The 12400-nt window shown below is 43.3% G+C and overlaps 1 protein-coding gene across 6 annotated transcripts in view; it reads right to left on the bottom strand.

The window, feature by feature from the left end:
• Positions 1 to 7338: 7338 nt before the first annotated feature.
• The window catches only part of ELMO1 (engulfment and cell motility 1), a 317094-nt gene continuing 312032 nt past the window's right edge, over positions 7339 to 12400 (bottom strand). For all 6 annotated transcript variants that reach the window (XM_086742954.1, XM_086742955.1, XM_086742953.1 and 3 more), the window contains one exon: positions 7339 to 8659. In XM_086742954.1, the coding sequence (XP_086599080.1) occupies positions 8459 to 8659 (201 nt within the window). In that variant the 3' untranslated portion in view covers positions 7339 to 8458. The remainder of the gene's footprint in view (positions 8660 to 12400) is intronic.

Raw genomic sequence — 12400 nt, 5'->3', positions numbered from 1 at the left:
AATGATAAATAAATAAATAAAAAGAACATTTTCTTTCAGTTACAATTTTCTATGGCACTTGAAATCCTAGAACTAAAAAGAAACCCTGAAACACTAATCCTTTATGGAAGGAGACCTGTGACTCACAGCAGTTCAAAAGCCAGATGCAAGTTTCAGCCTCTTCAGCTTCTCGGTTTCCCTTCCTACACCAACAATTCAGCTAAATTCACGCATTTTCTGTGCATGTTCATTTTCCTACAGCGGCATTTTCCGACGAGATCGTTTCACCACCCCTTTCCTGGCCACCTCTGCATCACACCAGTGCTCCCCTCCCTGCAGTGGATTCAAGGTGATGAAAATGCAGTTATGCAGCACAGCCATGCCAATGGGGCACTTCCACAAGACATAATAGCCATGATTAAAAGTAATAATAAAAATCTAAAATAAAGCCTTAGAAAGGGTGCTTTCTCTTGCACAATACTTATTTTTTTTCCTGGTTCCCGCTGTCCCCCACACACAGCTCAGCAATTTGGTGTTGCCACCTGCTCTTAGTCATTATCCTCGCTTCATCGTTTGGTCTGAGCATGGCCGCAGGTACGAGATGTTTTTGACGGTGAGGTTCGTGTTGCCTCAGCCTCCCCACATCCCCTCCCGTGCAGCCTTGCTAACCTGACAGCCTCCGTCAGGATGCTCCCAGCTCTGCTTTCCTTCATCCCCTCTCATCTCGATGCAGCCCACTGGAGCATCCAACACTGCCCAGCTGTAAATGTGCTGTTTTCAGCTTGGTTTTTCTGGGGAAACGGGTCTGAGGCACTGGTACCCTGTGTGTGTGTGTGTGTGCACGTGTTTGTGTGCACGCATTCACCTGTGATTTATCAGGTTTGATGAGAAGTTGGAGGCTTGGAGGTTGTAAGGTCTTACAGGTCTCATAAAGATCAGTGGGGAGGTCTCGGTAAAGGTCCTCACTGAAGGAAAAGCTTGGGCTGAAAACAGCCTTATTGGACACTGGAGAAGCCATCCACAAGTCAGCCCAATCTAATGCCTCAACCTCTGTTTTCAATGGACCTCGAATCGTACTGGAAACAAGAGAACCAGGGCATGAGACTAATGTTTACGTGAAAGCTGGGCTGCACTTAGGCTATTTGTGATGGGTGAAATGGTGGATAGGTGTACGGAATCACTGCACCCACCCTGGGCTCTGGACAAAAAAGAGAGAACCCAGGGCTTTCAGAAAGGTCGGAGACTGACAGAGGGTATTGTGAGTCAAGTAGTGCGTGCGAAGGGACCAGTGCGGGTGAAAAACAGCCGAAATAATCCTACTGGCGCTCTTTAAATGTCATAATCCTGGCAGAGAAACCTTTCACATGTTTCCCTGCTCTCAGTTCCAGGTTCTTCAGATGCACCGGGCTTCTGCTGCTTGGTGGGGGGAAGGGGGAGCTGTGCCCTGGGAAAACCCCGTGGATGAGCCTTTTTCCTCTGGGAAAGATGCAAGCAGTCAGCAGCTTTGCACAAAGTATCGTGCCTGCATTCTCAGTGTCCTCATTTTACGCATTTACAGAAAACTGTGTTGTTTTTTTTTTTTTGTGAAGCCTGGCAGATTCCTACATTACTTTTCCTGACTTCTTCAAGAACTACCCCGGCACAACAAACTCCCTGTTAATTGGCAGGGAATGAAGTCCTGCAGGCTCAGCCTCCCACCTGCGCTTGGCCTGCCTGTGGGACAGCACAGATCTCCGGGGTGCCTTCACCCCTTGGGGGAGGTGGGTGGGAAGGGCATATTAAATCTGAGGCATTTCAAGAGAAACTGAGAGGATACAGACACACCTTGTAAAAAAAAAAAAATGCTGCCTCTTATTAAACAAAAGACAACCAGACTCCCTCCCCCTCACGACAACCCAGAGGAGTCCCAAAATATAATCAGTTTAGGCTGAACACCATGTTGCCTACAAGATTAAAATTAGACTCATGAGGTTTCATCAAGGGAGAGTTTAACTGCAGTGCTCAATCAGGCTGTAAAGCCCTCTAATGACAATTTAAATAAAGTCATTCAAGACACATCCTTAAGTGTCACAGGAAAGAAAGCCTGCCCTTGGCTGCATTCCTTGGCAAAATTGCATTAAGTGGCTCTTTTCCCTCCCACCCTCTACAGGCACTGCTGTCTTGTGGCCATACCCTCCCTGGGCTGAAACCCAAGGTCAGCATCCCGCTTGGAACAGGCAGCACTGGGTCCCCCAGCTTTGTGACTGTCCCATATATCACATCTTATAGGACATGGTCTGTAAACAAGAGGCAAATAGGAAGAGAGAGGGTTTAGGTGAGCCTCACAACATGAGGAGGGTTGTTTGGCTCTTCCGAGACAGCAGAAAACCCAGCAGCTACTGATATCTGCATAACACCTCCAGCAAGGTCACTACAGTAAAACTGAGAAATTCTCTGCTGAAAAAAACACATCAGTTGAGAAAACTCTTCTATTTCCAATAGCAACCTTTCCACTTGGAGAAAGATGGCTAATGAAATGTTTCCTTTGCCCTACATGTGTCCCCGCAAGCTAAGCATCACCAGACCAGCTCTGCTCTTCAGAGACCTTCAAGGCCTCCCAGGTAGAAGTGAAAATAAAATGTAAATATATACTACTAAATTAGTTTGAAACTGTCACCAGTTCTTTTCAACCTTGCTCTCATGAGGCTGCAGCAGGACGCCGCTCCCTGAATCAGCACTTTGAAATCACCTTGCTATAAAAATTCATGGCTCTTCGAACATCCATTTTACACCTTGTCCTGCCCTAACAAACTTCTGCTTTTGACACCACTCTGTTCTAAAGCTGATTTCATACAAAAAGGCGTTCCCGTTTCAGCCCTTTTATCTTTGCCTAAGTCTGGAGAGGCGTGAAGCAGCTGGAGCGACATGGAATAATCAGGCGGCATCTCCTTCAGCCTCCCAAAGTAACCAGTGGCATCCAATCCAATTACCCATCAGACAGAAGAGTCATTACTTGCATCGCCTCCAAGTGTGCAGTGAAAATTCAGTAACAGGTAAAATTGCCTTTCTGCTCACAGAGGCCCTGATCCAGCCAGGCCCACAGGCACCCACCTAAACTTAGGTGCCTGTTTATCAAACCAAGTGGGAAAGTGCTTTGTTAATCAGGGAACTTGTGTAAGCCATGTGGATGTTTAATATTAAAATATAATTATCATCTACAGAGGGAAGAAGCACTGAGCCAGTCTCAGCCTGATTTAGCAAGCTCAGGGGAAAGCAATGACAGCTTAACCAGCGGTAAGTGACAAAAAACACTGTCCTACGAACAGTGTCTTCTAGAGTTTGCAGGGATTTTACCCTAAGCAGCACGCAGAGGTTGTGGAACTGTGCCTGGAGGGAAATCCTTTTCACTTCCAGCTCCTTGATGCTGCTGTAAGGGGAAGGGCTCTTTTCCTTTGTCAGATGCTTAGTATTCCAGGCTTGCTTCTGACAGCTGAGATATCCCGAGGTCAGTAAGGGCTAGATTTAAGGACTAGATTTTTTTTTTGTTTTTTTTAACTCTCAAGAAGGATGAAACAAGAAGAGGGGAAAATCTCACATTCATCTTACTACGCTCCTTAGATGAATGACTTTCAGATGACAGTAAATCTAGTGGCATTGTCTGTGCAGCAGCAGCAGCAACAAAAGAGAAAAACGGGAGGATATGGCAGTACAAGAGTGTCCTCGTACTCCCAACGTCTTCCATTGCTGGTTATTCTCAGGATTAACAGCTTGCACCGCTGGAGAGCCGGATGCACCAGAGGCACCTCTGACCATTGCAGTCCAATACAATGACAAACACAAAGCAGACTGGTGTTCAGGGGTGTTTCATGACCACGCCCCTCCCTCTCCATCTTCCCCTGCCAGGAGAAGGTTTCTTTTCTCCTCCCTTTCGTCCCTGCCTCTTTCAAGAGCTGTTCAGTGGCCAGAGCCTGTGTGATCACAGCCAGGGGTCGGACGCCTGCCCAAGAAGACAGGGATTTCTTTTGGGCAGTGGATCCCACCAGATTTCCACATGAGCCTTCACATTCCCATGCACGTGACGCGCCTGCATTACTGGGGACAAGTGATGGGAGCGAAGTGTCAGTAGCATGCGCCCCGAGCAAGCAAAAATGCAATCCTGGGAAGGGCATGAAGACACGAGAGGATTTCACAAGTGAAGTAATCAGGATCTTGCATGGTCATTTTGCAACCCAAAAGAGAGTAATCACCTACCAGTCTCTTTGCAATAGGATGTTATTTTTCCCTGCAAGTTGTAAGGTTTAATAAAAAGAGTTCTCCATACTGAAAAACGAATTGCTTCTGAAAAGCAGTAATGAAAGCCCAGAGTGCAAGCTCTTTCTCTGACACATAGCTCGCTTTCGTGCAGGATTACAGAGCATTGCTGCTCTTCTCTTTGTCCTTACAAACAGGGCAAGCAGTTGACTTAAGAAGATACACATTTTTCTTAATTCAAGTTTTCTGGTAAAAGAATATATTCACTTTCAAAAGCAAAGTCATGTCAAAAAACAGGAACTAAAATTAGACTGATTTTTTTTTTGTTCTCTCTCCTCTTTATGGCTTTTACAAGCAATTACCCACTTAATGTTTTGAAATTATACAAGTAACTTCAATAGCAATTTTTTTTTCCTGCTGTAGCTCCTTGAATGTGAAGTCTTAAAAGCTTTTCCGGAACATGCAACAGCATGAGCAAATGAATTTGCCATTTTCATTCTCTTTTTTTTTCAAATGAATGGCAAACAGCGGGATGCTTGTTCATCATTAAACTTTGGGGTTTTTTTTTAATTTTGTGATGGTGAAGTGAGCCTGTATGACAGTTCTAGAAACTGAAGGCAGGATTTTTGGTTGCACCACAGCCCTTCGCGTTGCTGTAGGAGCGCTTTTAAAATAGCTGCATGGGCTATTACACCAATGCATCTCTCGAGCCTCTTCTTTCTTATGGCAGGGTAGGACACATGGGAGGAGAAAAATTTAACATGCTGCCTCACGTGACCATCCCACGTGATGCATAATGTGTACAAAGAGCTGGGCCATGCATGAGGAGAAGGGGCTTCTGTAACGCAGGGCTGCAGGAGGCAGTGGGCTAGAGTCACGTGGCAATGGCATCCAGCTGGCCCTGGACCCGGACCTCTCCCCAGGTCCGCTGCGCCCACCCTGTGGGGTCGCAGGGCAGGATGGAGGCCACTGGGCTATATCACCTGCTCGCACGAAGCCTGAGAGGCGTAGAGAGAGCCAGCTGCTAGCCTTTCACACTCAGGAGCCCCACGGTGCCCGACTGGTGTCCATGTGCCATGGTGTAATGCGGATGGGCACAAGGTGTTGGTAAAAACAGAGGGCTGGGTTGCCAGTTCTTCTCCCTGGGTCTCTTGGTGTGCAATTTGGGACACTCACCTTAGTAGGGAAGGCAAGTTGAGCCTTTCCCTCCTGCTTAAGTTGTCTCTTGGAGGACGGGTTTTGTTTGCTCCTCTCTGATTGTCACACAGATGCCTACCTGCTAAGATCACAGCACTGGATTGTCACTGAGCTGTCAGCACTTGGCTCTTATCGCTTAGGAGTGAAAGGTGGATTTTTTTTTTGACAAGGAGCAATACCCACCTGAAGCATGAGCTCTGCAGTCTGTGAATAAAAAGCAAAGGTTATGCACAGCCAAGCCATCCAGCTGAGTCAGGGAGATTAGTAAAACAACTCAGGTTCTCTGTTGCGCTCCGAGACTTGTCCTCACACAGACAAGAAGCAGCATCAGTGTCTTGTAAAAAACCCACGTTCCTACCTCCACCCCCGCCCCCCCAGGACCCCTCCAAAATCCCCTGTGGAAGGCAGTGCCTTTGCTTCCACTCATTCCTGACCCCTGACTACCTTTGCTATATTCTGACAACAAGGTTCCAGAGAATGAAACATCTCCAACTACCACATCTCACATTTCACATTCCCGTTCTCATTCGGACTGAATCTTCTCTTCACTGTAACTTCCTATACCAGCGTTTAACTCAGAGTCTCTTTTTCCCTTACTTTACCACTTAAACCAACTTACATCTCCTTGTTAGATCAAGGCATTCATGAAATACTGCACACACAGTTTCAGGAAGGCACCTTCCTTAGGACTCTCATTTTTTAATTCCTACAACATTTTCCTTCTCACTACACCTCCAGAACGTCATTTCTCTCCTAACCTGGTGTGAGGTCAGTCAGGGTGTTTGCCTCAGAGAGGGTTGGATGGAGCAAAGGTCACCTCAGCTGAGGTCTGCATCTGTCTAAACTGGAACCACCCTCTGGGTTTCTCACTAGCACAAGGTCTGATAAAACCCCTTCACAGTCTTTTTTGCCTGGGTCTGAGTAAGAGAGGAACTCACAGAAAAAAACATCTGTCTTCAGCCTGTGCAGTGGGAGGGAAAAGGCTAGTAGGTTCCTCTAGATCCAGCAGTTTTGTCCTGGTTCTGGCTAGGACAGAGTTAATTTTTACCTGAGCTGGGAGAGGAACTGGAACTGGTGGCACCTCTGGTTGGGGGACACAGCTGGCTAGTTAGCCAACAGCTGGGATAGTTTACCCAAATTGGCCAAAGGGCTGCTCAACACCCTGTGACATCATGCTCAGTGTTATCAGTGAGGAGGAGGCTGAGGGGAGGCTCCTAGTGCTTGGGAAGAAGCTGGGCATTGTGATCTGCTGTGAGTTGTAGTACTGTTAATTATGTGCTTAAATATTTTCTGTTATTGTGTTTGTTTTTTTTTTTTTTGTTTTACATCTCTGTTTTCTTTTCCTCTGTTATTCTCTTAATTTTTTTAATCTCAACTCATGAGTTTTGCCTTCTTTCCTTTACTGATTCTCCTTCCAGGCCCACTGCGGGGGGCTGGTGAGCAACTATGTGGTATTTTAGCTTGTGAGTGGGGGTAAACCATGACAGCTTTTGAAGTAAGAGATACTGAACTTAGTGAAATACCTAGAAGAATGTGAGGAGGAAGGGAATCCATCCTGCAAAGCCCAAACTTCCCCAGTAGCTATCTACTGCAGCCAGAAACACTATCAATGGAGGAAATGGAAATACGGAAAGACAGTTACTCCAGCAAATGTGGTAAAGACAGCAACCTTAGCTTGACCACGAGCACATCAGTATGTGGTGATTTTGGATTTCACAAAGGGTCCTTCTCACAGAAAGGCTCACGTACTGTGGCAATGGAGATCCCTGGATGCACGTCATCCTTGTCACCATAAACAAATAAGTAAATTAAATCAGACACAGATAAGAAAAGTTCCACCTTTCCCTCTCCTCTTTGTACCAAACACTTCAAAATTTCTAGGAACCATAAAGGATAAAAGACAACTTGAGAAGAAAAACAAAGTTCCAAGAATCATCACAACTTAGACTTTTATTCAACAGTGAAGTTGAAGGGAAATATTTATTCCCTTCAGGGCAAATGTTCCAAATGGAAATTAAGTAAAAATATTGTCCCCTAAAAGTACTCAAAATGAAATTAGTTTTCATTAAATATATTTGTTTGGCAAAATAAAATAAAAAAATTAGAACCCGTACAAAAAAAAAATCCCTTGCAAATTTCTAACACTGTAGCAATGACAACAATGTAAACCTGGATGTTTGGCAGTTGTAATTAATTTGTGGAAATTACTGTTGAACTTTGGACCAAGGAAATAAAAATCACTTTGAATAGCAACAAGCCAATTTTAGAGGCAACTGAGGCTTAGGGAACGCTATGGGGATGGGACACACTAGTGGCTTCATACAGGGTTTGTGCGAGTGGTCTGCTAGTGTGGGGCTATTTAAGAGCTGGGAGGAAAAGAAGTTAAAAAGCTGTTGCAGCATTGCAGTGTATGGTACAGCAAAAACTTGCAGACTTTCCATTCTGGGAGCCGACCAGTTGGGTGAAGGCTGGTGGCAAGAGTCGAGATGACAGTGGAAAGAATAATGACAGTGACAAATGGTGCAAGCACTGGGAAGCAGTTAACGATTTTCATCATCGCATTGGATTCAGTTGTGAGCAGACTCTTCGGAGTGTCTGGGGAAATCTTCTGCTTACAGTAGTTGCTTCTGCTCCCTACCTCCCTCCTCCTTCCAGTTAAAGCCTCTGCCCTGCCAAGTGGGTTTCACAGGCATGCAGTTTGATTAACATCGTCCTTTAGTTAAGAATGTCTATTCCAGTATTAAAAATGTAAAAAAAGTCCTTGGGAGGGTGCTGCTTAGTGGCAGTCTTTGCCTTAAGCAAGGCCAATGGCCTGCAATTACAAGTTAATTAAAGCAATGTGGATTTGGATGAGCAATGGGTAAGATGGGAATGGGGAAGGAAAAGATGCAGGGAATAGGGAGGAATGCAAATGTTTCTACACCCCTCCCCAAAGCCAAAATCCAAGGTGCACAAGTGGGTTTTCTTTTTTGTCTCACTCTCTTCTGTTTGTTTCTTTAATATCTCTCCAGTTATAATATTTCCAGTTTTGGAGCAAGTTTCAGTGGCAGTCTCAGTTACAGTCATAAACAAAGTCATAGTTGCTGGGCTCCTTTGGGATAGGTGGGGGAGCGTCTGGGATCTGTATGTTTTCCAAGTCAAGGAGGCGTAGCTTTATCTCCATGCTGAGCAGCGTGTCCAAGTCGTTCCGCGTTAGATCACTCAACATATCCTTCCCGAGGAGGGCGTTCAGCCCATCGGTCCATACACAGTACTGCACAGGAAAAAGATTTAAAAAAAAGTGTAATTAATAGATTTTTTTCTGTACACAAGCTGCTTCCCTGGCCTGGTCCTCTGCAGTTATTGCTCCCATAGGGACTTAACAAAAAGAACTAAACTGAGACTGATTAATGTTATTAGCTTGTATCATGAAGAAGGCATGTTCCCCTGAGCTGCTCAGAAACTGGAAAAGCAATTCCCTAAAAATGGGAAGAAATGACAGTATTTAGTTGTTTGACAATTTGCTATCTCCTCCAAACTTCTTGTTGAATATTCTTCAACAGTTATGGGAGAAAGAACAACTTAGGACAATAAAGGTATCTCCTTCTCCCCCTCTCTTTCTCATTCCCCAGTACTTAAGAAAAAGATGATTATCTAATACCAAATTTTAATTCCAAGACAGCCAAGTTAGAACTGAATCCCACCCAAAATCCTTCTTGACTCTGTAAGAAATTCTGTACCACCTATCTAGTTTTATCATGGTTTGCTTTCCTATAGATTAAGTGGTATCAATTGACCTACACAAGGATAGGCTCTCATTTACATATCTATGCCTACATTACCACTATTTTACATGAAATAACATATTGTGAAAACTACAGTCGGTCAATGCTGTGTCCTTCAGGAAAATTAAATACCAAGCTACCTGGTGTAATTCTAAAGGCTGCAAATACTGAACTGGCCTCTAAAACCCCTTCCTTACTGTTAGCTTTTTCCTAATAGGAGATGCCATCTTTCCCAACAGCTGACAGCTTGTGATAAACATGAGTTGAACAACCATTTTAAATAAGCAACAAACCCAAGGGAGATTGGCGATCTTGAGTCAACTTCTATCAAATAAGTCACTTCCATTTATTACTACAAGCCATTTATTCAACTATGAACAGAAGTACTCAAATGCTATCATCTAAAAATACACATTTCAATCATGAACTTGTGTCCTAGTTTGCAGGAGAAAATTAAATCAACCATAACTGCATTTTTATCTTACAAATACTTCTGCTAGATTTCATGCCAAAAAATGGATTTTAAATTTAGCTGACCATTTGCTACATGATACAGCCAAATTTAAAGATAGCCATGGCTGACTTCATCCTACAGCAGAAAGGAGGATTGTTTTTAAGGGAGAGAAAACCTCCTCTTGGGGTATGTCTTCATCCAGAAAAAGGGCATATTTTTAAAATAGGATGGGTTAACACACTTCAACATCCCAAGTGAAATCTGATCCACTTAAGGCAGTAACAAAACAGGAGCAGAGCTAGGGTTTCACCCAGGGTGTTGGTAAGCCAAGCTGTGGCTTTAATATGGGATCAGCTACACAGAAGAGACTTCAGGGTTCAGGCTGTCCTGCTAACAAGTACTAAATAAACAACTTTGACAGCCTAAAATAGGCAAGCTAAGTGTGTCACTGAATAATTTTAAAGCATGCCATTTTTGTGGAGTGGATGCAGAACATCAGGAAAAGGAAGAATTTATCCTAGAAATGTAATTATTTTTTGAACAGACTATAATTTTTTATGATTGACTTGAAACCTTTATTTGGGAAAGTTTTCCCAGAATTCACTATGAGGAAAGGAACAGAAAGGCAAAAGGCTCTGCTCAGGTTCCAGAAGTGCAGAGCATCCATTCAACAGATGCAGCCCCTGACGTAAATCGTCCATGACCTGCTTAGTGAGAAGGGCCAGCGCTTTCTCTAGGGAGGAATCTCAGTGAGCCAGAAAGCGAAACTGCAGTTCTCTCCTCTTCCAGATACAACTCATTCAGGGCCCACAGAAACCAAATCCTGGCCACAATTCAGATGAGTGCAATGGCCTGGAAAAGGGGCTTCCTCTCTAATCTCCATATTGGCAAGTGCATCTAATTAAACTCCTGTACATTTTGAGCAGAGAGAAATCCTAATGAGATGGTGGAAAAACAGAGGCATTCATTCAGAAGCTATTTTCTTTTTAATATGCAAAATAGACTAAGAGCCACTGAAAAATTAATTTACAACAGATTCATTTTCATAAAACTCCAATGAAACCTAATTATAGCCTCCCTCATCAGTTCCTCTGTCAAAAATCAAGGATAAGATTAATCCACCTTTTTCTATGTAGTTGAAACCAGCTATTAGTGTTTAAATGAAAAACAAATATGATGGAGTGATCTCACAGTGCTGCATCCTCTGGCTAGAAGTAAGCTCCAACAGATGGCTAAGGGTATTGCCAAACTTAAGTGTGCAAGAATGAGGTTCAAATCTCAACGATATTGGTTCAGTAATGAGATTTTTTATTAAAGAAATACCTTGGAAGTCAAGTCAGCGGAACGAGACAACCAGAAAGGTTGTGCAGGCTCCATCCATCTGGATGCAGCCCCAAGCAACCTGGTATGAGCTCATCATTGTCCTCCTTTGAGCAGGATGTCAAACTGGGGACACTCTCAAGGTCCTTTACAACCTGAATCATTCTATGATCCTAATTCAATTTTTTTTTTTTTAGGACACACTCAATTCCCACATTTAAATCTCATTCTACAATCATGCGGACTGTAGAAGTACTTGAAAAAACCTTTTAAGTCTGACCTGACATTGTCATGTACTAACATCACTCCTGGTGCTTCACACAAAGCTTTCCAAATTTCGAGATGTCACCCACCAAATCTCCCAAGCTGACAACGTTGCTAAACTAGCACCTCTATTGACAAGCACCTCAGTTACTCTGATGAAGAGGCATGGGCTTCATAACATGCCACTTGCCTTTCCTTGTGGGTGCTTCCTCTGACTTGTACATTTTGCTTTAATCATAACTCACTCTTCTGTAGGCCATGGAAAAGTACGGAGGAAGTGAGATACCCTTTTGAAATTTTCACTTGGGAGCTACCAAGGAGCAGCAGAGGCTGCTGCCTCTGGCAGGTCTTTTTGAGCATATTAATTTTGTTTCAAAGAAGCTGCACAAGATCAAAAAGAGAAGTAAAGATAATAGGTGTGCTAACACAATCACGAGCAATTGGGGTAGCGAATCTCACAATCCTACTGCCCGTCAGTGGGGTGCAGCAGAGTTTTTGAACATTTAGACCATTAAAATATACTCGTAGCCACAGGCTGTATTTGAAATACAAGTGGCTGACAAATTTGTCAATTTTCATGACCATTTGGTCTTATGAGCAAAACCAGACTAGAATTCAGTTTCTGGAGAATTTATATCCGAAAGCTTCTAACCTATGTTCAGTTCAGAGGACGAAGGCAATCATGCTTTGCTTAGACCTACAACTCTAATGGCACATTATGCCTGGGATCCTATTGCTACTTTCTTTTAGAGTAAAACTGACCAGCAAATATTTGTCAGGAATTAACATACTTGAAAATAACACTCAAATATTAATCCCTAGCAAAACCTAAATAAGTATAACTTAATTTCCTCTCCTAAAATTAACATTTATTCAAAGATTTTAATCCAGAATTCCAAATGTTGACGCTGTGTAACTAAATACACTTCACTTGTAATGAAATTTCATGCACTTTAATAACACCACAGTATAACGCAGCTTAATGCAATCCTCTGTGTATCGTCATCTTAACAGAGTGTCCTGAACTGAGACTAAATGTGGTACCACAAAATAAATGTGCAAAATGAAAGACCAACTCTCGTTGTTTTAGAAATAAGAAGGAAAAACTTTATTTCTTCTTTATTTTTTAATATCGTGCATTTTGCTAAATCTTTACTTGGAAATTCGTTGAGAGAGAGATATCTAATGCTTC

This window comes from Chlamydotis macqueenii, chromosome 2 (assembly GCF_036417535.1).
Source record: "Chlamydotis macqueenii isolate bChlMac1 chromosome 2, bChlMac1.mat, whole genome shotgun sequence".
NCBI classification, from domain to species: Eukaryota; Metazoa; Chordata; class Aves; order Otidiformes; family Otididae; genus Chlamydotis; species Chlamydotis macqueenii.
The sequence above is the reverse complement of the archived record's forward strand: the minus strand, read 5'-3'. Positions and strand labels throughout refer to the sequence as shown.